Source organism: Paroedura picta, chromosome 2, assembly GCF_049243985.1.
Source record: "Paroedura picta isolate Pp20150507F chromosome 2, Ppicta_v3.0, whole genome shotgun sequence".
In the NCBI taxonomy this organism is placed as follows: Eukaryota; Metazoa; Chordata; class Lepidosauria; order Squamata; family Gekkonidae; genus Paroedura; species Paroedura picta.
This window is the reverse complement of record NC_135370.1, coordinates 77,278,460-77,301,735: the sequence shown is the minus strand read 5'-3', so window position 1 is coordinate 77,301,735 and position 23,276 is coordinate 77,278,460. Positions and strand designations below refer to the sequence as shown.

At 44.0% G+C, this 23,276-nt stretch overlaps 1 protein-coding gene across 8 annotated transcripts in view; it reads left to right on the top strand.

Annotated features, from left to right (window-relative positions):
* SLC43A3 (solute carrier family 43 member 3) overlaps positions 1-23,276 on the top strand; it is a 77,096-nt gene that overhangs the window by 38,821 nt on the left and 14,999 nt on the right. For all 8 annotated transcript variants that reach the window (XM_077320958.1, XM_077320952.1, XM_077320955.1 and 5 more), the window contains 7 exons: positions 4,857-4,903; positions 7,355-7,431; positions 7,844-7,936; positions 17,465-17,604; positions 19,020-19,177; positions 21,616-21,798; positions 23,115-23,234. In XM_077320958.1, the coding sequence (XP_077177073.1) occupies positions 4,857-4,903; positions 7,355-7,431; positions 7,844-7,936; positions 17,465-17,604; positions 19,020-19,177; positions 21,616-21,798; positions 23,115-23,234 (818 nt within the window). The remainder of the gene's footprint in view (positions 1-4,856; positions 4,904-7,354; positions 7,432-7,843; positions 7,937-17,464; positions 17,605-19,019; positions 19,178-21,615; positions 21,799-23,114; positions 23,235-23,276) is intronic.

Sequence of the window (23,276 nt, the reverse complement as noted above, 5' to 3'; positions counted from 1 at the left end):
GGTTTAAACTAGCGGTCCCCAACCTTCTTGTAGTCGGGGACCGCCTCCGAGGGTGGGAGAGAGCCGGCGGCCCGGTCGCCGCCGCCGCTCGCAAACGCGCACGCGCAGTTGTCGCGCGTGCGTGTTTCGCCCCCAGCAGGGGGTGCAAACACGCATGCGCGGCAGCTCCACGCGTGTTTGCATTGCTGGTGTGCCGGCGGCCATGCCTGCTTCCCCCCCTCTCGCTGCGGGGGGGGGGGGAGGCAGACGTGGCCACTGGCGGCCCGGTACCGGGCCGCGGACCGGGGGTTGAGGACCCCTGGTTTAAACTACGTGTAGAATGGTATCAGCTAGATATCAGGAGAAATTTTTTTAGTCAGTATTTCAGCAGTGGAACTGACTGCCTAAGGAAGGTAGTGAGCTCCCCCTTACTGGAGAGCAGCAGCTGGACAGATGGATGCATGCTTTAGGCTGATCTTGCATTGAGCAGGGAGTTGGACTAGACGGCCTGTATGGCCCCTTCTATGATTCTATCATGAAAAGAATCCAGAAGCCACAGGCTCTCCAGATTGTGGGAGCTGCACATGGTCCATTATGATCCATTATGGAAAAAGGAGGCAGTTATTTTATTTACCTCACTTCCTGGGTAAGGGGGAATTTGGGGCAGTCTTTTGCAGACATTTTTGACTATCTGTGGGAGATGGAGATGATCTTTGTGAATCCACTTTATAGATCCTTGAGAACTCTAGTTTTTGCAACTCCAGGCATACAAAAATAGGTATCATAAGGTATCATACATGACTGGTGAGCTGTATTCAGCTTGTTGGATCATAAGTTGTACATGCCTGATATAAATCAAATACCTGGGAGTAGGTAATATGTCTCTCAAGTGAGAATTTCACAAGTGATTTGAGTATGGGGAGATGCATTCCAATTTTAATGTAATGTTCCTGATGTAACCAACCCCTGGTGCCCAAGCAGATCCAGGCTGGGAAACTCCTGAAGATTGGGGGATGGAGCCTGGGGAGTGCAGGGACCTCAGTGGGGTACACTGCCATAGAGACCACCAAAGCAGCCATTTTCTCTATAGCAGGGGTGGGCAAACTGTGGCGAGGGGGACAGGAAGTGTTACACTTACCTCAGGCATCATGGCTTGGCAAGGAGAAGCCTGAACCATATGTATGTGACAACTCAAGGTTCAGGGCCATTCCGCACAAAGGGCAGTGTGGCTAAATCTGTGCGCCATTGAAAAGCACTGCAGGCAAAAGCAACAGATCGCAGTAATGCACACAGACGTTTCTAGCGAAAAAAGGCTCTTCCACTAGCACTGTTCTCGTAACGCCCAAATTTCCAGTCTCGCTGAAATCGCAATGGGGGAGGCAGTATTTTTCCACACTTCCTCCCACCCCTTAACAGCCAGTTAACTGTTGTGTTTGTGTTTCCCTTTAAGAACTCTTTTTAAAAAACCCGAAAACACCTGTAGCAACGGATATTCGTTCCTTCAATCAAATCAGAAAGACCTTTTCCGCAGGCGTAGGAGCTGGTGCTTAATCATGTACAGGCTCCTCAAGTTAAAAAAAAACAAAAACCCATGGGCGAGATTTGTGGCCAAAATTATGGGCAGTGTTGAACAAGGGGCTGTATTGTGCTTGGGAACTTTAAAGACACTTGCAGTAGGGAGCTATGTTTAACTTTTAATCACTTTTGTGGAGGGACTTTAGCCAGAGAAGCCTCTGAGAAGCCTCGCTCGTTCGTTGATTTCCCCGTCTAAGGAAAAAGAAATGTCGATCGCTTCGCCAGAAGTTTGGCAGCAAGAGCAGGGGAGGGACTTTCTTTCTACTGCTACATTGAGAACGCACATGCCTTTTGCTGATGTGTTGCAGCTTGTGTGCAGAAGTGTAGTGGTTTTCTCAGGGGGAATCCACTTTTCCCGATTTCCCGAAAAGCGCTACAACGAAGCGCTTTTTGCGGGAGTGTTGCAGGAGTGTTGCAGATTGTGTGTGACATCATGTGGAACCTTGAATTAGTAGCGTTTACCAAAGGTAAGACTTCTGCTACATTTAAGTTGTGCGGAATGTCCCTCAGAGTTGGAGAGGCCTTGCCCATAAATTCAAGGATGTGCAAAGAAGAGGAGGCCTGGCTCTTTTGTATCCCACCAATCACCTGCAATGCAAATGGGTTTGGAGTGGGGTTTGGCTTGCAGGCACCCTTTGATCAATGTAGCTCAATAATTACATTAACCTGGTCCTTTTTATTTCCCAACTGAATGTCAGCTTCCTTATTCCGCATCTGTGGGAAAGGCGCTGTTTCTCCATAAACCACAAGAAAAGTGAAGGACTGAGAGGAATGCAAAACAGCTTCTGTTAATTTTTCAGTCCTCCTGCTTGTGACTCAACCTTCTTTCAAATGAGGCAATGCAAAGCTATAGGGTGGGTTAATTTGGAATTCCTGAAGTATTTCGACTAGGAAACTGATGTATAATTTGCTTTGTTTTTATTATAACTGTTCAGATTAGAAATCTGTAGTTGAGGGATGCATTGGATGCATTTCGAAGCTCAATTATATAGCAGGAGAGAGAAAAGGTTCTCTCCCTATCTGTTGACTTCAGCTATTCCTAATTATATAAACTTCTGTCACATGGTCTTTAGTGATCAGTGTACCTAATTATTAACTTGCTTATCCTTATGTGGAGGACAGAATCAACAAAGCTGGACCACCCACAGGCAAGCTAAGGGCCTTGACATACTTCAGCTTACAGAAAAAGATGGCTTGATAAAGGAATTGTAAGAGGAAACCCCCTCAAAATTGTAAGAGGAAACCCCCTCAAAATGCCTGGTCATGGCATAATGTCGAGGGTAGTTGAGAGTGAGTCCCCTCTCCCAAAAGCTTAGACAATCCTGGAGGAGGAAATCGCGCAGGGTAGGGTGGGATTTCCCAATGTACCCCTTCTACGCTGTGTTTCCTCATTAGTTGCCTCAACTAAAAAGGTGTGTGTTTGGTGCTGTTTTGATTTTTCTTGATCATTTTAGTTTCTGCATCCCCCACAATATGTTGTCTTTGTGTAGATGTTGAAATGAGGTAACTGGAAATATACATGGTATTCTAAATGTGACCACACCAGAGAGTTATATAATGGCACTATATTTGATTTGGGTGCCAGAAGACTATTTTTTTTAAATGTTGCTGATATGTTAATCAATATAAAAATAATATTTGATGATTGAAATCATTCTGTCCTCTCAGTGGACAAATATTGCTGACTCCTGAAGGATGTGGCATAAATGCATAAACATTGGCATGTTTAATATATACATACTTTTCAAGTTAAATGCAAATGTAAGAGTTTTTGATGTTAATAACATGAAACAAATTTGAACCAGTGAAAACTGGTCCAATGTGGTGAAACAAGTTTCTGACACACATTTTTACTAACTTTCCTGAACAAATGATTAGAAATACTGCTGCATTATGGATAGATTCAAATGGGTAGCCATGTTGGTCTGAAGTAGTACAATAAAATCAGAGTCCAGGAGCACCATTAAGACCAACAAAGATTTATTCAGGGCATGAGCTTTCGAGTGCAAGCACTCTTCCTCAGACTATGATCTTTGTACATAGGATCCTATTTATGTAATTTCTGTACCACTGTTTGTTTGTTTGTTTATTTATTTAAACTTGTATACCAAAGGGTCTCACGGCGGTTCACAATAAAACATTAAAATCACAATAAAACCCCCATAGGTTTCCATTATACGTTACACAATAACAACAACGATGGCATTCTAATCCTATACCCCCTGCCTGTTCAGTCAGAGGTCATAATGTTGGTCTCCCGAGAGAAGGAGCTGGCCGATGGATCTAAGGGATCCAAGATGGAACCCGGGCTCTGCCCTGGCCTCAACTGTACACCTGGTGGAAGAGCTCCATCTTGCAGGCCCTGCGGAAAGCTGGTAATTCCAGAAGGGCCCTTAGCTCCTCCGGGAGCTCATTCCACCAGGTTGGGGCCAGGACTGAAAAGGCCCTGGCCCGGGTCGAGGCCAGATGAACATCCCAGGGGCCCAGTAGGCCAGCCATTGCAGCGCAGTTCCCTTAATCCTGGTCCTAGCAAGGTGGTGAACCAATAACTCATGGTCGACCACATTAAATGTGGCCGACAAGCTTAATAGCATGAGACCGGCAGAACTGCCTCCTTCCAGCTGGCGCCGGATATCATCGTTCAAGGCGACCAGCGCGGTCTCCACCCCATGGCCAGGACGGAAACCAGACTGGTATGGGTCAAGGGCCGAAGTTTCCTCCAAGAAACCTAGGAGCTGGTCCGCTGCGGCCCGCTCTACTACTAAATGTGCCATGTAAATACTTCAGTTCTTTTTGGTGGTTCCAGACTTCTAAAACCCTAATGCATTGGTTATTGAATGTCCCATTTGTATTGCCTCACTCTGTGTAATCTGTCTTGAATCCCTGTGAGAAAGGAGGACTATAAGCATAAATAAATAAACAAACAAACAAATAGGGGGAACCCACAAATGACTGAACCAGAATTTACAGATTTTTTTTAACACTTCAGTTCCCTGCACACAGTTCTTCTGTCTGAATCTTTTTGTTTTTCCAAATTTACCCTTCTACTCTTTTCTTCAGCAAGGTTACTGTCATCTTTCCCCATTTGTTTCCTGGTTTCACTTATTCCCTCTGTTCTTAACTGACTTGTTTCTTTTCCTCCACTGCCCCTGGTTCTCACAGCTGTCTGCCAAAGGATGGGCATCTGGTGAATGTTCACTTTGTCAAATGAGGAATCAAGGGAGACAGTAGTTCACCTGGCTACCCACATGTCCTCAGCATAGTGTCCAGCTGATAGCTTAGGACATCTCTTTGTCTTCCAGATCTTTCTACACTACAGGCACCCTTCTTATTGCATTTTCGTCAGAAGGTGAGTACTCCTACTCCTGGTGGAAGGGCTGAATATTTATAGGACATTAAAACTTAAGCAGAATAGCTCCAGGGCAGATTTGCACCCGAGAGTATCTAGGGACTGAGTTCTATTCCTGCCTTTGTTTCAGGGCATTTAGCAACACTAGGCCTTTGCAGTTTGCTTTTGTTATGAAAGCACATTAAGGCTGTTTCAATCATCTTAGAATATATGTGCTCACTTTCCATAAACTTGGCCAAATTGAGCCCTCTCTTCCCTTTGTAGAACTCATATAAAATAAACAATTGATTTCCAGGGGCACCCCACTACATCAGGTTAGGACTGAATTGCACAGGATCTTGGAGTTCCAAGCACAGAACTCTGCATGTAGTTTGGCCCTATAAAGCAGTGGTGTCGGAGGTAGATTAAGGCTGTGGCACTAGGGAAGGAGGAGAAGATTCAGTAAGGGAAGAGGTGTCTACTTTGTCATCTTCTCCCTGCCCCACTATGTATGTGTTTAACTAAAGTCAGCTTCCCTTGTGGCTGCTTTTTAGGATCAAATTACATGACTAAAAGTTTCCTCACCTGCAGACAATTTTCAGTTCATACCCTCTTAAAGTGTGGGAGACCAAATGCAAAAGACAAGGATCCTGTATTTTGTATAGAGGGAGGAATTTAACTTTATTCAGAGGGCTTTATTGCAAATGTGCCCTTCCTGGTGTTTTTGGCACAAGTATATCTTAGTTTGAAGCCAGTTTTCAGATTATGTATTAAAAGTACGTGAGTTTGGAGGAAACAGCAATTGACTTCCAAAGCAATTATTTGAAACTGTTCTTGATTTGTCAGCATTTTATAGAGCAAGAAACATGTACATTCCAAGTGACTAAACCATGTTTGAATTAAATTCCAACTAATAAGTAAAGGGAAGCAACTTTCTTAAGAGTCTAATCTTAAATCAATTAACAACTTTTGAGTTCAGTAGTTTGTGGGGAAATATCCAAGATTCTTAACCACAGTTTTTGTTCTCTAGATAGGATAGTCATCTCTGTTCAGCAAACAGCAAGATACAGTCTCACTAATGCAATCTCTAATCTTTGGTTAGAGCAGGCAATAGTCATTGCGGGCTTGACAGAAAACTCCAGCATCCAAGCCAGACTGAAGATAGGTGATCTTGGACCTTTAATGTTAAACATCGAATCAATATGTGGCAAAGGAATATAAGCCCTGATCCACAGAAGTCAAGTTGTCTCGAGCTGCAAAATAATGCATTTACCTTTTAGGCGTTGGACATAGAGATTTGTCACAGCTTGTTCCCAGTAGCAGTTGGACCAGGTTAGCCCACACCCAGCAAAATACTGTGCTAATTCACTACAGGATCTCTGTGGAAATGACTTTTCATTGTTTAGCATTTTATGCTGTAGGCCAAGCCAGCCTGATGGAATGAGCTCCCGGAAGAGCTAAGGGTCATGACGGAGCTCGCTGGGTTCTGCAGGGCCTGCAAGACAGAGCTCTTCCACCAGGTGTTTGGTTGAGGCCAGGGTGGTGACCGGAGATGGCATCTGTGGGTCCCATCTCATGTGTATGATCTGCCCCCTGGATGGACAGCATTATAGGATCATCTATGCTGCCCTGGCTGGAACAGTTATTGGTTTTGGAGAGATTATGCTGCTACCTGTTTTTTTGGCTTTTATTTCTATTTTATTGTATAATAATTAAGGGGGTTTATGGGTGTTATATTGTATTTTATTGGTTTTATACTGTGAACTACCCCGAGAAAATTTGTCTTGAGGGGCAGTATAAAAATTTAAATATAAATAATGTGTGAGGTCACTGCTAGGTTCATCTGTGTATGTGGAGGATCAGGGATGTCAGATGTGTTGGGAAACTGCACACTCAAAGCAGGATGAGATAGTAGGTTTGAACACTTGCAGCTTCATCTGTAGTGAGGGCTGCCTCTGCTGGGAAAATCACACAGGAATCCAATGGCTAAAAAAGTACTGGTTAAGGAGAGCATTTACTCCTTTCCTGGATGTTACTGGATGCCTGTCAGCCCAGTTGTCAGGAATGACTGGTGCAGGTCTGCCAAGATGGTGCTAGAGCTTTTAGCCATTGTTAAAGTTCCGCTAAGGGAGGATCAGATGAAGTAGGCTTTTAATTAAAATCTTTACCTGTACTAAGTTTATGACTTTACCATCCTATTGTCCCTGCCCCTTTCCTCGGACCTGTAATGCTGAAGTTTGTAAAACAGACCAAAGGCATGAAAATTTACACCACCATTTTGTGCTGGATTCCTTGCTTCCTTTAGTGGAGAGAGAGAGTTGCAAAGTGTATGAGCACCATTTGTCACACTGGAATGGGGGGGGGATGTGGATTAGGATGATGTGAAGTCTATCTGTGTCTGGGCTGTGAACAAGATAGGCCTGTGGCTCTGATGGGTCCTGCTGTTGCAATGATTTTTATTCTTTCTTGCAGCCACTGCCATGATCTTATTCCCAGCAATGTCCTTGCTCTCTGTCGGTGGAATCCTCCTTATCCTCACCAACATGCAGGTCTGACTCCCTTCCCTGTGCATCCTGGGCGGGGGGGGGGGGGGGGAGAACGGTAGGAGGGGCTCCTGGGTGCATTGAGAGCCTTTGGGGCTAACTAGAGCCATCCTCACCATAAAACTGAGGATACTGAATTCCAGAGTGGGTGCCATTTTCTTGATTCCAGCTTCCCTTTTGTGAATTGGTTGACTTTTCACCTCCAATGCAAACCTGTTTAAGGCTGGAAAGCAATATTGAGTGGGAAGAGGAATAGTAGGATGCTGCTTGAGAATGGAAAAGTGGGTTCATATTTTGACTTTGTAACAATTCCCTCCCCACCACAACCATTCTTTTATGAGGAACTCCCTTTGCTATGACCACCCTGGGAACCTGGAAGAGAGATCAGTTTCATGTGGTCTTTCATCTGTTTCTTCAGGTTGGGAACCTATTTGGGAAACATCGTTCAACCATTATCACGCTCTATAATGGGGCTTTTGATTCTTCCTCTGCTGTTTTCCTCATTATCAAGGTATGCGGCTATTTCTAAATACTAACTAGAATCTGCTTGAAACTTTATTTTTATTATTTATTTATTTATTTTATTTTTCACGTTTATATACCACCCTCCCTTGAAGGCTCAGGGCGGTTTACATGGAACTGAAGAAACTATACAGAAAACATTACATATAACTAATTATAACATTAATATTATTCTAATAACAATTAACTCTAACAATAATAAAAAACCCAATAATACAACAGATCCAGGGATCTTGGTGGATTTCTGGGGGGAGGAGGGGGGGCAGGGGCCCTGTTGATGTTGTTGATCGATTGATTGTGTCTGACCTCAGCCAAATGCCTGGTGGAGGAGCTCCCTTTTGCAGGCCCTGCAGAACTGCTTAAGCTCCGCCTGGGCCCTGATCTCATCTGGGAACTCATTCCACCAAGTGGGGGCCAGAACAGAGAAGGCCTCGGCCCTGGTCAAGGCCTGGCAGACTTCTTCAGGGCCAGGGATCATCAGCCAGTTGGTGGCAGCGGAGCATAGAGCTCTTTTGGGGGCATAGGCAGGGAGACATGTATGACCTTGAAGGTAATTACCAGAACCTTTAGCTTGATCTGGAATTCAACTGGTAACCATTGCAGTTGGTGGAGGGTGGGCTGTATGTGGGATCTCCATGGTGTTGCTGTGAGGATCCCGGCCGCTGCATTTTGGACCAGTTGTAGTTTCCGGGTCAAGGATAAGGGCAGGCCTGCGTAGAGCGAGTTACAGAAATCCATTCTGAAAGTGACCATCGCATGGATCACTGTAGCTAGGTGTTCCGGGGCCAGGTAGGGCGCTAGTAGCTTGGCTTGGCGGAGATGGTAAAATGCCAGTCGAGCTACCTTCATGACCTGGGCTTCCACTGTGAGGGAAGCATCCAGGATCACGCCCAGGTTCCTAGCGGAGTGAGCCGTAGTGAGCTCTATGCCATCTAGGGTGGGCAGGCGCACTTCCTCACGTGGTCCCTTCTTACCCAGCCATTTCAGAGGTGATGAATACCTTGATAGTCACCTCTAGGTGCTGAGTGTTGAGGTCAGGCATAGACACTAGAAGTCTGCTTATGCCCCCTGCAGGACACTTCTCTCTGCTGGTAAGAATCTGCTGATGATCCCAGGACCCTGGAATTTGTATTTGTATTGAAACATTGTGAACTGCTGTGAGCCGGTTTCCGAGAGCGGAGGTCATACAAATCAAATTAGTAGTAGTAGTAGTAGTAGTAGTAGTAGTAGTAGTAGTAGTAGTAGTAATCCCAGCCTCGATCTTTCGTACTGGGAAAGGGGTATCTGGATCCAGTTAATCCCTTCTGTTCCCTGTTTCATTCCTGATTCAGTCAATACCTGGCTTTTAATTATTTGAATTGTCAGCTGGTTTAGGCGCTAGCACAAACTAGCCAGGTTGTAAAATTAAGGTGGACAAAATGTAAGAGTGGGTGGAAGAAGGAACTGAAGTGGTAGGAGGGGAAAGGGATTATGATATGGACATACATGGGTGCAGGGAGAAGGGGAAATGGTGTGGGGGTGCTGAGTTTTGAAATTTCAGAAGCTGTCCAAAAATCTTTTAGAAACATTAGAAAATGTTACAACCATTTAATGTCCTATTTGCTACTCTCTTCCTGTTGACCAACTAGACACTTGCAAGGAAGAACAGGACTGTTTGGTGGATTATTTTATTTCGAGGGATTTAACCTGCATTAACAGCCTACATTTAAAACTGAGAACATGTTCTCACATTTGTCTCTCTCCACAATCAAATTCAGGTTAACTTTCCAGTTACTATACACAAACAGGAATCTGTCTTTAGTTATGTTTATGTAACAGACGCAGATGATACCACTCTAATGGCAGAAAGTGAAGAGGAACTAAAGAGCCTGTTGATGCGGGTGAAGGAGGAGAGTGCAAAAGTTGGCTTGAAACTCAACATCAAGAAAACAAAGATCATGGCATCCGGCCCTCTCAATTCCTGGCAAATAGATGGGGAAGAAATGGAGATAGTGACAGATTTTATTTTCCTGGGCTCCAAGATCACTGCAGATGGGGACTGCAGCAAAGAAATTAAAAGACGCTTGCTCCTGGGGAGGAAAGCTATGGCAAATCTAGACAGCATCCTAAAAAGCAGAGACATCACCCTGCCAACAAAAGTGCGTTTAGTCAAGGCAATGGTATTCCCAGTTGCAATGTATGGCTGCGAAAGTTGGACCATAAGGAAGGCCGAGCGTCAAAGAATTGAGGCTTTTGAACTCTGGTGCTGGAGAAGACTCTTGCGAGTCCCTTGGACTGCAAGGCGAACAAACCGGTCAGTCCTAGAGGAGATCAACCCAGACTGCTCTTTAGAAGGCCAGATCCTGAAGATGAAACTCAAATACTTTGGCCACCTCATGAGAAGGAAGGACTCCCTGGAGAAGAGACTAATGCTGGGAGCGATCGAGGGCAAAAGAAGAAGGGGACGACAGAGAATGAGGTGGCTGGATGGAGTCACTGAAGCAGTAGGTGCAAACTTAAATGGACTCCGGGGAATGGTAGAGGACAGGAAGGCCTGGAGGATCATTGTCCATGGGGTCGCGATGGGTCGGACACGACTTCGCACATAACAACAACAACATGTAACAGACAAGTTAGCTCACACGTGCCCTATGAAAAGCTTTGGCTTAGCAAACTAGCAGCTACTTTGCAACAGGACACTAGAGAATTAAAACTGCATCTTGAAGTGAACCCAGGACATATTAAGACCATTAATCTGATTAGTGCTTTAATTAACTGTTTAGGGCCATCTCTTACCCTTCAGCTGATTCTTAGGCCCATTCCGCACAAGGACCAATGTTGCCAATTGGTTCCTGATAGCGGAAACACTATTTTTAATAGTGCAGTTCTGAGTTACGCATACCTGCCTTTGTAGTGGAACCCAGTAGCGTTTCAATTGTTTCCCACAGGTTTCCGGTCTTGCCAAAAATTGCTAGAAAGGAAGTGATTTTTTCTGTGCTTTGTCCCGACCCTGGCCGTCAATCAAACGAACAGCCAATGGGTGGCCGTTATCATGCTCCCAAAAAACCCCTTTCCCTTTAAGAACAGGTTAAAAAAAAGAAAAGAAAAACACACGTTGCAACGAATATGCCTTGATTCCTTGATTCCTCCTAACGTAGAGACCCATCTAGCTGGCAGTTGGCGTGTGAGGTGGCGATTCATTGTTGCCACGCTCCCCCGAGTGAAAAAAAAAATCTCCCCCCCGTGCACGGGCGCGATTTTCGGCCGAAAATAAAGGGAAATTGCAAACGGGGCTGTGACATAGGGAAGCTTTAAAGCAGTTCTGTGGAGGACTGTAGCCGGAGAAGCCTCGCTGGGTGAATGAAGGCTCGCCAGTTTGTTGCTTTCTGCTCACTCCGAGAAAAAAAAAATGGCTATCGCTTCGCCGGAAGTTCAGAGGAGAGAGCCAGGGGGAGGGACTTGGCTGGAACCGCAACAATGGGAACACACAGGTCTTTTTCGCTACTGTTGCAGATTGTTTGCAAGAGTGTAGCGCTTTTCGGAGGGTGAATCCACTTTTCTGGATTTCCCTTTAAGTGCTACAACGAATCGCTTTTTGCGGGACTGTTTCAGGAGTGTGGCAGATTGTGTGCAACGTAGTGCATAACTGCAAATTAGTAGCGTTTACAATTTGGAAGCCTTTTGCAACATTGAAGTTGTGCGGAATGGACCTTAGTTCTGTCTGAACTGATGTGAAAGGCCAAACTAGCTATATTTACATATTTAAACTCTGTATATCTCCTCTGCCCTGACCTGAATATTCCAGGCTAGACAGATCTTGGAAGTCCAGGATCTGCTTAGGCTCAATCCACAATACTTAAAGCTCAAATGGAATGTTCAGGTGAAGTATGCAGTATGAGCTCTGAATGAAATTCAAACTAACAGCTCATGGAAAGTACAAGGAGATTTCTTGAGGGAGAGTTTCACTACTGCCTAGAATTGCATCCTCCCAAGCATTCATAACTCCTGAGACCCTTCCATGTTCTCCCCTCTAGCTAGCTATAAATCAGGATGGACAAAGGTCAAACATAGATGTGGGAGGACACCTTTTGTCAAGCAACTTGTTGTATCATTGGGCTGTATTAAGGGCCATTGTGCATGCCATAAATTTAGCATCATGCTCACCCCCCCCCCCTTATTCTGGGTGCTCTGCATGATGTCGACAACCTCCTGCATCCGGCCAGCAAACTACTCACGATATCTGCCATTTTAAAATGCAAGTTGGTGAATCCCAAAAAGTGGATTCACCTAAAAAGCACTTTCCCCCAGCGGACAACCAGCAAATTACACACAAAAGAAATGTATGGAGGTGAAGAAGTGCTATCTCAGCCTCCAGTGTCCCACCTTTGCACCCGCCTCCCTCTCTCTTGGGGATGGGACTTTTTTAAAAAGACGAACTGCCTGGAGCAACAAATAGGTGTACAAGCATGCAGGCAAAGCCAAAAATATTTTTTTCAAAAATTAAAACACAAAGCATGCCTCTCTAAAGTCCCCCCCCCCCAAAAATCAGGAACCAGATTAATTTTTAAAAGACTCAAGACTCGTGAGTCCATAGGGGGTGGCATTTAAAAAGCACTATGCATCTATGATTAGGTGCATAGGTGTTTAAATGGAGAACTATTAATTTTTAAAAAATGGCGAGCATTGTGGCACCTTTAAAATAAGGAGAAAGGGGATTGGCTGCCTGGCTTGACTGTCAGGGGGGAAAGAGTCGCATATAAACCACATTGCTCTCTTCCGCCATTTCCAGCAGTGGTTGTGGAGGGTGAGAAGCATGAAAAGGCACCAAACTACAGCGAGACAGCGAGAAGGCGATTATATTTAGCACCGTGACATTTAGCTCGCGTAACACTATTTTTTGCGATGTGCAGAAGTGCCCTAACTGAAATTAATCTGCAGGCAACTGATAAAACTGCTCTGTGATAACATCCTGAAGTTGATCTGCTGTAAGAATGGTACCACAGAAAAGTAAATTTATCTACAAAATGCTTAACAGAAGTCTTACTGGTCTCAGAGAGCCAGTTTGGTGTAGTGGTTAGGAGTGCGGACTTCTAATCTGGCATGCTAGGTTCGATTCTGCGCTCCCCCACATGCAACCAGCTGGGTGACCTTGGGCTCGCCATGGCACTGATAAAGCTGTTCTGACCGGGCAGTGATATCAGGGCTTTCTCAGCCTCACCCACCCCACAGGGTGTCTGTTGTGGGGAGAGGAATGGGAAGGCGACTGTAAGCCACTTTGAGCCTCCTTCGAGTAGGGAAAAGCGGCATATAAGAACCAACTCTTCTTCTTCTTCTTCTTCTTCTTCTTCTTCTTCTTCTTCTTCTTCTTCTTCTTCTTCTTCTTCTTCTTCTTCTTCTTCTTCTTCTTCTTCTTCATGTTAACAGCTATGACTCTGATATATAGTTTGTCCAGTCTTTACTTTTATGGCTTTTATGGCTCATTTTATACTTGTAAAATAGTCAACGACTGGACCTCTCTCATATTCAACAGGAAGGTTCCTTTACTGGAAGACATACTTGCACTATTCCTCTGTTAGGATATTGTCCTGTCCTCTTTCCCAATATGGTATTCAGTTGGGATTGCATGAAGTGCCCTTGGAAAAGGCTTTTGCTTCCCCAGACATCTCTATGTTGTCAGTTTGGTGTGGTGTTTGGAGTGCTGACTTCTAATCTGGCATGCCGGGTTAGATTCTGCGCTCCCCCACATGCAGCCAGCTGGGTGATCTTGGGCTCGCCACGGCACTGATAAAACTGTTCTGACCAGGCAGTGATATTAGCGCTCTCTCAGCCTCACCCACCCCACAGGGTGTCTGTTGTGGGGAGAGGAATGGGAAGGTGACTGTAAGCCGCTTTGAGCCTCCTTCGGGTAGGAAAAAGTGGCATATAAGAACCAACTCTTCTTCTTCTTCTTCTTCTTCTTCTTCTTCTTCTTCTTCTTCTTCTTATGCAGACAGAAGTCTTCTCATTACTCAAAATAGCGCTGCTGACCGTTTTGCATAGATCATATATATATATCTTTGTTTATGTTTATTGTATGGAGAGTTCAGTTTGAATTTTACCATTGAGGAAGGCTTTTAGCCAAAATGAGGAAGAAGCCCGCCTTCTGGCAGTTTCCTGTCTCTTCCTGACATCTTGGTTTTGAAATGAAAAACATTATTGAGTGATTGTATGCTTGAGCACTGCCACTGTGGCATAGTAGCAGTTGTTCATAACTACAGTTGATTAGCTTGCCAAAGCCAAGTTTTGTAACAGGGTTGTTGTCATCCTGTGACAGGGCAATATGGAGTAATGTGTGGATGTGGTATCTGTGTGGGTGGTGCAACCCTATGCAGATATACTCTAGTCTAAACCCATGGAATGAGTGGTACAACTCTGCCTAGGATGGCATTGTGAATACTGTGGAATGTGGCCCTAAGCAACAAAGTGTGTGCAGGTACACACTAGAAAAATGCAAAAAAAAGTACTGTAGCAGCATGAGCTATCAAATGTTAATATGGATGAAATGTGTGTGAGCCAAAAGCATGGTTCTTTTAAAATCATATTCATCTGGGCATTTGCCCATTAACTACACATCCTAGAGAGAATGTTACCATTCCTGTGGAAACTGGCTTCCACCCAAAACTGCAAGGGGAAAAAACAAAGTATTTCCTGCAAGTCACAGGGGTGTTGCTTTGCTTAAAATGTTACAAATCTCCTATATATCTCTTAGATATTATAGCCTTGGCTAAGATTGATAGTTCTGGATGGGAAAATACCTAGAGGTTTTTGGGGTGGAGCTTAAGGAGGGCAGGGTTTGGGAAGAGAAGAGACCTCAGCCGCATACAGCCTACCCTCCAAAGCAGGCATCTCTCCCCCACCCCGGAGAATTGATCTCTTTTATCTGGAGATTAATTGTAATAGCAGATCTCCATGCATCACCTGGACGTTGGCATCCTTACCTTTGGCCTTAGAAATTGGTTGGTATTTTTCCTTTCTGTTTTCATGTGCAATAAATATATACAGAGCCTGCCATCTGTGGAGAACACTTCATGAATTTGACAGTGGCTTTTAATCCGTCAAAGGCATTAAGCCAAAAATAAATGTTTAAAATGCCACATGATTATTTGGTATCCTTTATGAGAAGAAATGCATACCCATGGGGGCAGGGGATAAATGGAGGGAGCAATCTTGAACAGGTCTGCTTAGAAGTAAATCTCATGTTACCCAGGGGGCTTACTCTGAGGAATGTGTCCTTTGGTTGCAGACTGACATTTTTCTCCAGGGCACAGGAAATTCTATTCCTGGTGAGGAAGTTTAAAACTGAAAAGAAGAAACAAAAAAGTTTTGGATATGGGGCCAAGAGTGAAACTGTACCAAAAAATTTTAGAACTCGATTTCAGAAGTAAATTCCATTGTATTCCCAGTAAAATGTTAGGATTTAAAAAAATTATACCCCACTTTTCTTCTCTGTCCTCTATTTTTATCCTCACAACAACTATGCGAGGTAGTTTAGGCTCAAAGTGTGTGACTGGTGTAAACTCAGTCAGGGCTGTTAGGTGGCACCTTGTCTGTGGAATACTCTTCCCCATAAGGCTTGCCTTGTCTATGGTGACCAGATTTTAACATTGGTAAAGTGGGACACCATTGACCGGGGGGGGGGGGGGGTACTTGATTAAAAATTTGGTCTATATGGAGCAACAAATTTTTTCATAGAACGCATAGAACACAAAAATAGTATTGTAATATATATATATTTACTTGCAACGTAAGTACAAGTTGCCAGGTGCCCCCAGATGTCCCTCCAAAAGTGGGACAATCTGGTCACCGTACTACCAAGCTGAAGACCTCCTTTTTATCCATTGGTAATGGATTGGTAATTATGCTGTTTTTACAGTCTGTTCTAAGAGATACTTTTAAAGATTTTGTGCTGTGGTTACACTCTAGCAGGATTTTTTTTCCTGTTTCTTTTATTGCTGTGTTAGTTTAATTTTTGTTATATCTGTTCTGTGTTTTAATCATGTTGTAAGCTGCTCCAGGAAGGTTTCCTGGAGAGGTAGACTGGAAATGTTTCAAATAAATTAATTTGAAAAAATAACAACAAAAAAAGCCTTTAGGATTGAGGTTTCATCAGATATACATAGCTGTGTGCGGTGCCATTCTTGCTATATCTTCTTCAGTTCAGAAGAGTCACTGAGATGATGTGATTAAATGAAGAGGAAGGCCTGACCTTAAATAGCATCCTTGAAATCTTTTTGAGTCTGTTGAGAAAACTGTCTTCTTAGGGATGCCAGCTTCCAGGGGGGGACCTAGGGATCCCTCAGAATTACAGCTCATCTCCAGACTACAGAGAACAGTTCCTCTGGAGAAAATGGGTGCTTTGGTACCCCACTGAGGTTTCCCCATATCATGTGTGTGTGTGTGTGTGTGTGGTCAACACTGTTTATCGTGTCCAGTATTTTTTGCTGAAACTATCTGACAGTCCTATAAGTAGAAACAAGCAGGCAGAGTTCTCTGCTGGTATTTGAGGAAGTTCCATCCATGTGAGAGGGAAAAGCATGATGTAGTGGAATCAGGAAGTGAATGCAGCCCACTAGTGTGGAAGTTGCGGTTAAACACTTGACACCAAGCCACAAATGTTCTAGTCTAAGCTAAGGCACAGTACAATGTGCGTAAGTGCACAGTTACAAGGTGTCTTCTCATGAACTGTGCCCATCTGCTCCCTGTTGGTCAGAGCTATTTGCTGCTGCTTTTAATTATATTACTGGTTAGATTACTGTAACTCATTTATGTAGGCCTGCCCTTGATCCTGACTCCAAAACTGCAACTAATCCAGAATGCAGCAGTGCATGCTGGAGAGCCCACATCTGGCCTGTACTCAGGTAACTGCACTGGCTGCCGGGTGAATTACAGATCTGATACAAGGTTTTGGTACTGACCACCTAACTGACTATATCCCTGGAAGAGTGCTTTACTCTGCCAACACAAAGAGGCTGGTGATCCCTGGCTCGAGAGACATATGCCTAGCCTCAGCCAGGGTCATGGCTGTTTTGGTCCTGGCCCCTGCCTGGTGGAATGAGCTCCTGGAAGAGCTGTGGGCCCTACAGGAGCTTCCACAGTTCTGAAAAGACTGCAAAACAGAGCCCTTCCTCCAGGTGTTTAATTGGACCAATGAGTAAATAGACCCTCCTCCGCAGAATTCCCACCCTGGAAAGAAGGGTGCAGAGACAATTTGAACAGCAAAGTTTGGCAGTTAGAGTGAGTAAAGATCATGTTAATGGTTTTAAATGTTATTACTTTGTTTTTAATGTTTTACTGTTATTGAATTGTTGTTAACCACCAAGACAGCTATGCCGAGAGGGGTTGTCATAAAAAATTAATAAACAAATGACAGATAAAATTCACACTTTGAGGCAACTCCCTCACTATGTCTTATGGTCAAGCTGCTTTTCTGATTGGGGCATACTGATAACAGAATCACAGTGCAACCACAGTACCTCAGATCTGTGTTGTTTACCCACAGCTGCTGTATGAACAGGGCCTTAAACTGAATGCCATGTTCCTCTTCATCTCTGCCTGCAGTGCCTGGCATTTGGCCCGCACTTTCTTCCTGATGCCACGCCGCCATATTCCTTACCCTCTTCCTCCAGGATATACATACGGGTAAGTGGCATTTGTTTGTCCCTGTGTCTCATATTCAGCTGTCTCTTCTCTAATATCCTCCTGTCAATTTCCCTCCTTTTGGGGGCTACTGTATTGCCGCTTTGGAGCTCAGTAGTCTGGATAAAACCCTCAAATGGTTACGGTGTTTTAAAATAAGCCTAATTTTTTAAAATGCTTCTTCAAGTGGGATCTGTAAATGCTAGGCGTGAGATTGACAGAGGGTTACTAAATTTTCAATTGGCCACTGTTACTTGGCTTTATCTGCGGTGAGATGTGCAGCCATTAACAGCTGACGTTTATCTTCATGTTGTGAAAAACATAAACGGGTCATTTTTAAAAATGCAAGAATGGCCAAGCCATTTTTGTGGTCAGTTGGCAATCATCATTTCACACCGTTTTTTTACACATGAAAAATATTTTCCGAAGGGCACCTTCCCTCATCTCCATTGAAGAAAGATGTAGAGAAACTGGAGTGTGTCCAGAGGAGGGCTACGAAAATGTTGAGGGGTTTGGAGACCAAGTTGTATGAGGAAAGGTTGAGGGAGCTTGGTCTGTGATATGATAACCATCTTCAAATATTTGAAGGGCTGTCATAAAGAAGATGGAGCAGAGTTATTTTCTGTTGCCCCAGCGGGTTGGACCAGAACCCATGGGTTAAAATTAATTCAAAAGAATTGTTGGCTAAAGATACAGAAGAAGTTCCTGTGGTTCTTAAGTGGAACAGGCTTCCTCAGGAGATGGTGAGTTCTCCTTCTTTGGAAGTTTTTAAGCAGAGGCTAGATAGTCATCTGGAGGTCCCTTCCAACTCTATGATTCTGTGATTCATTTCAAGGCTAATTTAAGAGCTCTAATCTGAGGTGGCTAAGGGGCCATTTTGTGGTATCTTCAAAAACACCTAAATATAAGAGAAGCCCTCATGGCATTCACTGAACTGATTTGGGAAAAATAGCCTCTTCTGCCATCCTGCAGTAGGCCCATTGTTCTAACCAGCCTGCAGTTTAGGCAGCTATTATGAACAAGGAATCATTCTTCCAAATAAATGTGCAGAAAGTTGAACCCCAACTTGGTTTTTAAATCATCGCCTTATTTGAAAAGTACTTGCACAACCAAAATGTAAGTTGAAGGATTTTTCTTTAGGAATGAAAGAGTACAGCATACAGAGGGGGGGTGTTAGTTCAGACATTACTATATATGTAGTTTGCAGTTAAGGAACATTGTTTTTCAAACTTCTTTCTTTCTGTTTATCTGATCTCTATGTATTCTGTGGAAATTTCTATTAATTTGGTTCTGTGATCACCATTGCTTTTTGTCCATCTGTATATGTTTGTAAATCGGCTTTAAACTGTTCGTATGTGGGGAAATAAGTCCCTTGAGTCAGTAGGGAAAGATGTCAGTTAAATTCCCTGTGTCTACAGAGTGAGTTGTCAGAGGAAGTCCCGTTCATATCGCACTTATGAGGAACAACGTTGCCCTAAGAGCTCAGATGAGGATGAAATGCATGACTCAGATATACTGCATGCTGACTCAATACTTGGAGAGGAACATCTCACCACCAAAGTGATTGCAGGCAAAGGTACAAATCATTTTCAAGACGTAGAGATTGAGGCCCAAAGTAGATGACATGCAGGGAGTTGTATGAAGGACTTAAGTGTTTGCTTCCATTTTAAAAGGCAGATATGGAAGGACCTGATTTTGATTGGGACTGTTATATGAGGTGAAGGCTGGCTTAAGCCTTGCTCTCACACTGTTTCTCCAACCTGAAATGGCCTTGTGGAGCTACCCCTTTGGGATAAAGTTATTGGTCCTTTCATGGGCCTTGATCAGAACATATATGTTTTCCTCAAAGAGGCAAACTGTGACTCTACAGGATTGTTTCAGGAAAGGAAGGCTTCAGCTCACCCTTCACCTGTGCTGTGGTCCTGTGCATCTGGTTTTTAAAAACAAAAAATTGCCCCCTGCAACTCCTAGCATCTCATCTATTATGGCCCATCTTGGTCATATTTAGAAGTATTTCTTGTAAGACAACCTTCTGGCATTTCAAAACAAAATCAGAGTCCAGTGGCACCTTTAAGACCAAGAAAGATTTATTCAAGGTGTGAGCTTTCAAGTGCATCTTCTGGCATTTGTAGTTTTAGGGGACTTCTTATGGTTGGGAAATTGATTGAGCCCTGAGAAATACCACCTGTTTGGTTTATGGCTTAGTACCTTCTCTTCCCCTTTCCTGGTTTTTGACATGGCTGATTTTTTTCTTAACATCTTTGGGAATTTGCATGTTCTATAAATAGCATTTCTGTGTGTGCACGTACCTGTGAATGTGCACAGTTGCATGTACAGTTGCATAAAGGTTTTGTTCATGATGTGTCACCCTTGGCTCCAGCATTGCCTTTCAAGCAGTATGAGTGGGTTTAGCAAGGTCGGCTTTCTTGCTATCTAGACAGAAGATTCATTACTACTGCTTCAAGTGTCATGTTAGTTCTTCATCATCTCAAGTGAGCTGTGAGGAACATGGAGCAGTGCAGGAGGGGTGATTCCTCAAAGAAGCCAGAATAGCTTCCTTTACCTTTGGGAAGTGGAAGGCACAAGGACAATACAAGGTACTAGGAAAGAAGAAAGGAAATCCATTCCTATTTAATCCTCTCTTTATGACCATTTATGCACTGGGAACTTCACTGCCCCAGCTCCTGTGCAGGAGCACAAATTGGGGGCAGATGAGGTGCACCAGTCCAAATGCTCCCCCGTGTGGGTACAGGAAGAGGTGGGGCAACCTGCCATGACTAAAACTCCAGCCTGCAGCCCGGCATGAAACCTCCAGTGCATAAACGGTCTATGCGAAACCTACCTATCAACATTGGTTGAGCTGCATTGAGATGTCAGGATAAAATGGATTGTTTTAACTGTTATGTGTTTTTTTTTTGCAACCCCAGCAAGTTGTGCCCATAGGCTTCATTTTCCATATATCCTTTCAGACATTTGATTGCATTCCCTAAGCTTTTATCTTCAGAAATAACGTAACTAGATGGCAGCCCCGAGGCTCCACCCTCCCTTTTCCCCATGGCATCTTGCCACATTCTCTAATCTTTCTTTGTCTCTGGAATAAATTTGTAAAGAAGCCCTTTGCCCAAGGTAGAAGATTGGGCTGGTAGGGGCTTTGTCCTTGCAGTTTCTCTCTTTCAGTGGCCTGTAGGAGTGCTTATTATTAGTCCTGATGATGACTTGAAGGTTTGACTGGTAAGCAGGACTTTCCTTCTTTCTGCCCCTGGCATTAACAGTTGCCCTTTCACACATGCATGGAGATGGTGCATGTAGGCGGAAGCATTTAGAAATATGTTTAGGGAAATGTACACAAAAGGGGATGTTCATGACGGTATATCTTATGAACCAGCATTCAATGGGGGTATTATGTGCACAGCCACCCTATATGAAAACCTTATGGAGCCTTAGCTCCATACCTCCTTGACTATTTCCTCAGCTTTGAAACTATGACACTTTCCTCCTTTACTTCAACATTTCAGGCAATCTTTGCAAGCTTCCCCCCCCCCCCGCAAAAAAAAGAAAAGAAAAGAAAGAAAAGAAAAGACCTTCAGTATTGCCGTGACCTGAAAACTTTCCTGTCTGGTTTCTGCCCCTCCTTTGTGTTCCTCCCCTACTATATCCTCTTCATCCATTCAGCTTTCCCATTGCTTATGGAACAGCTACCTGACTTCTGTTTCATTACAAAATCCAGACTTTGCCTTTATACATATGGAAGTGTATTTATGTATGTAATGGTAAAGGATCCCTAGTGCAAAATGAGTATCCTTAAAGAAACATAATAGTCAAAATTCTTAGCAGTAAGACACTCTCGACTGTTTACTTTTACTTTGTTACTTTTCATAATGATACATATGAAATCATTTCTGCTGCCTGAAAGGTTTTTTTTTAGTTATTTTTGTGTGTGACATCTATGCTGATACAGTTAATAAAAGAATGATCAATTCATCTGTAACCCTCACTGTCCTCTCTTTTCTCTAGGGGATCCTGAGGCTGCTTCAAACAGCAAGAAGCCAGCTGTTATTTCCTTCTGGAGCTGTGTCTGCTCCAAGTTATTTTTCTGGCATCTGGTTTGGCTGTCTGTGATGCAGCTACGTCATTATCTTTTCATTGGTACCCTAAACCCCATGCTGGAGCTGTTGGCTGGTCAAGACACTGCACTTGGTACTGATAGAATGGGGGGGAACAGTTGGGTGGGATATGCTTATGGCTGTTTATCTTTGAAGGCCTGCCATTTAGAGAAGAGTAGGTAGCTTTTTCATCTGCTGGTGGAGGATGGGACTTGTAATATGGTTTAAATCATAGGTTGGGATATATTAGTGGGATATTAGGAACAACTTTTCACTAAGGGTAATTTAGTAGTGGAATTGGTTGTCCAGGGATGTCCTTGGAGATGTTTAAACGAATTGTTTAAATGGTCTTTTGGCCCCTTTTAAATTCTATGATCTAGTAGAATCCAGTGTAGACACAGAGACTAGTAGGTTTAAGACAACCTAGCATAAAAAGGATTGTACATGTAAATATGGTTGATGAGGGAAAAGGTTGGGGCACTGGACTAGGAGTGTCTGGGAAGAATACAGAAATATCTCAGGCCCATAACTTTGAGCTCTCCTAATCTTGTTTTGAACTAAAGAGCCTGTTGATGCGGGTGAAGGAGGAGAGTGCAAAAGTTGGCTTGAAACTCAACATCAAGAAAACAAAGATCATGGCATCCGGCCCTCTCAATTCCTGGCAAATAGATGGGGAAGAAATGGAGATAGTGACAGATTTTATTTTCCTGGGCTCCAAGATCACTGCAGATGGGGACTGCAGCAAAGAAATTAAAAGACGCTTGCTCATGGGGAGGAAAGCTATGGCAAATCTAGACAGCATCCTAAAAAGTAGAGACATCACCCTGCCAACAAAAGTGCGTTTAGTCAAGGCTATGGTCTTCCCAGTTGCAATGTATGGCTGCGAAAGTTGGACCATAAGGAAGGCCGAGCGTCAAAGAATTGAGGCTTTTGAACTCTGGTGCTGGAGAAGACTCTTGCGAGTCCCTTGGACTGCAAGGCGAACAAACCGGTCAGTCCTAGAGGAGATCAGCCCTGACTGCTCTTTAGAAGGCCAGATCCTGAAGATGAAACTCAAATACTTTGGCCACCTCATGAGAAGGAAGGACTCCCTGGAGAAGAGCTTAATGCTGGGAGCTATCGAGGGCAAAAGAAGGGGACGACAGAGAATGAGGTGGCTGGATGGAGTCACTGAAGCAGTAGGTGCAAACTTAAATGGACTCCGGGGAATGGTAGAGGACAGGAAGGCCTGGAGGATCATTGTCCATGGGGTCGCGATGGGTCGGACACGACTTCACACATGACAACAACAACAATCTTGTTTTAAAACCGAATGTGGGTTGCAAGTATGGATATTTTGGCAGATGTTTGTTCTGACTAGGGAGGCCTTTTTGGCAGGATTTCATTGTCATGTTCTCTTTTGGTTCACAGTGAGCAGCTACACGAATGCCTTTGCCTTCACTCAGCTCTGTGGAGTCCTTTGTGCTCCCTGGAATGGGCTTATCCTTGATCGTCACAAGCGTGGACAGAAACAAGAAGGAAGTTCTCATGGTATGTCCTTTGTGGGTTGTGGGTGGTTTTCATCCCTCCCCT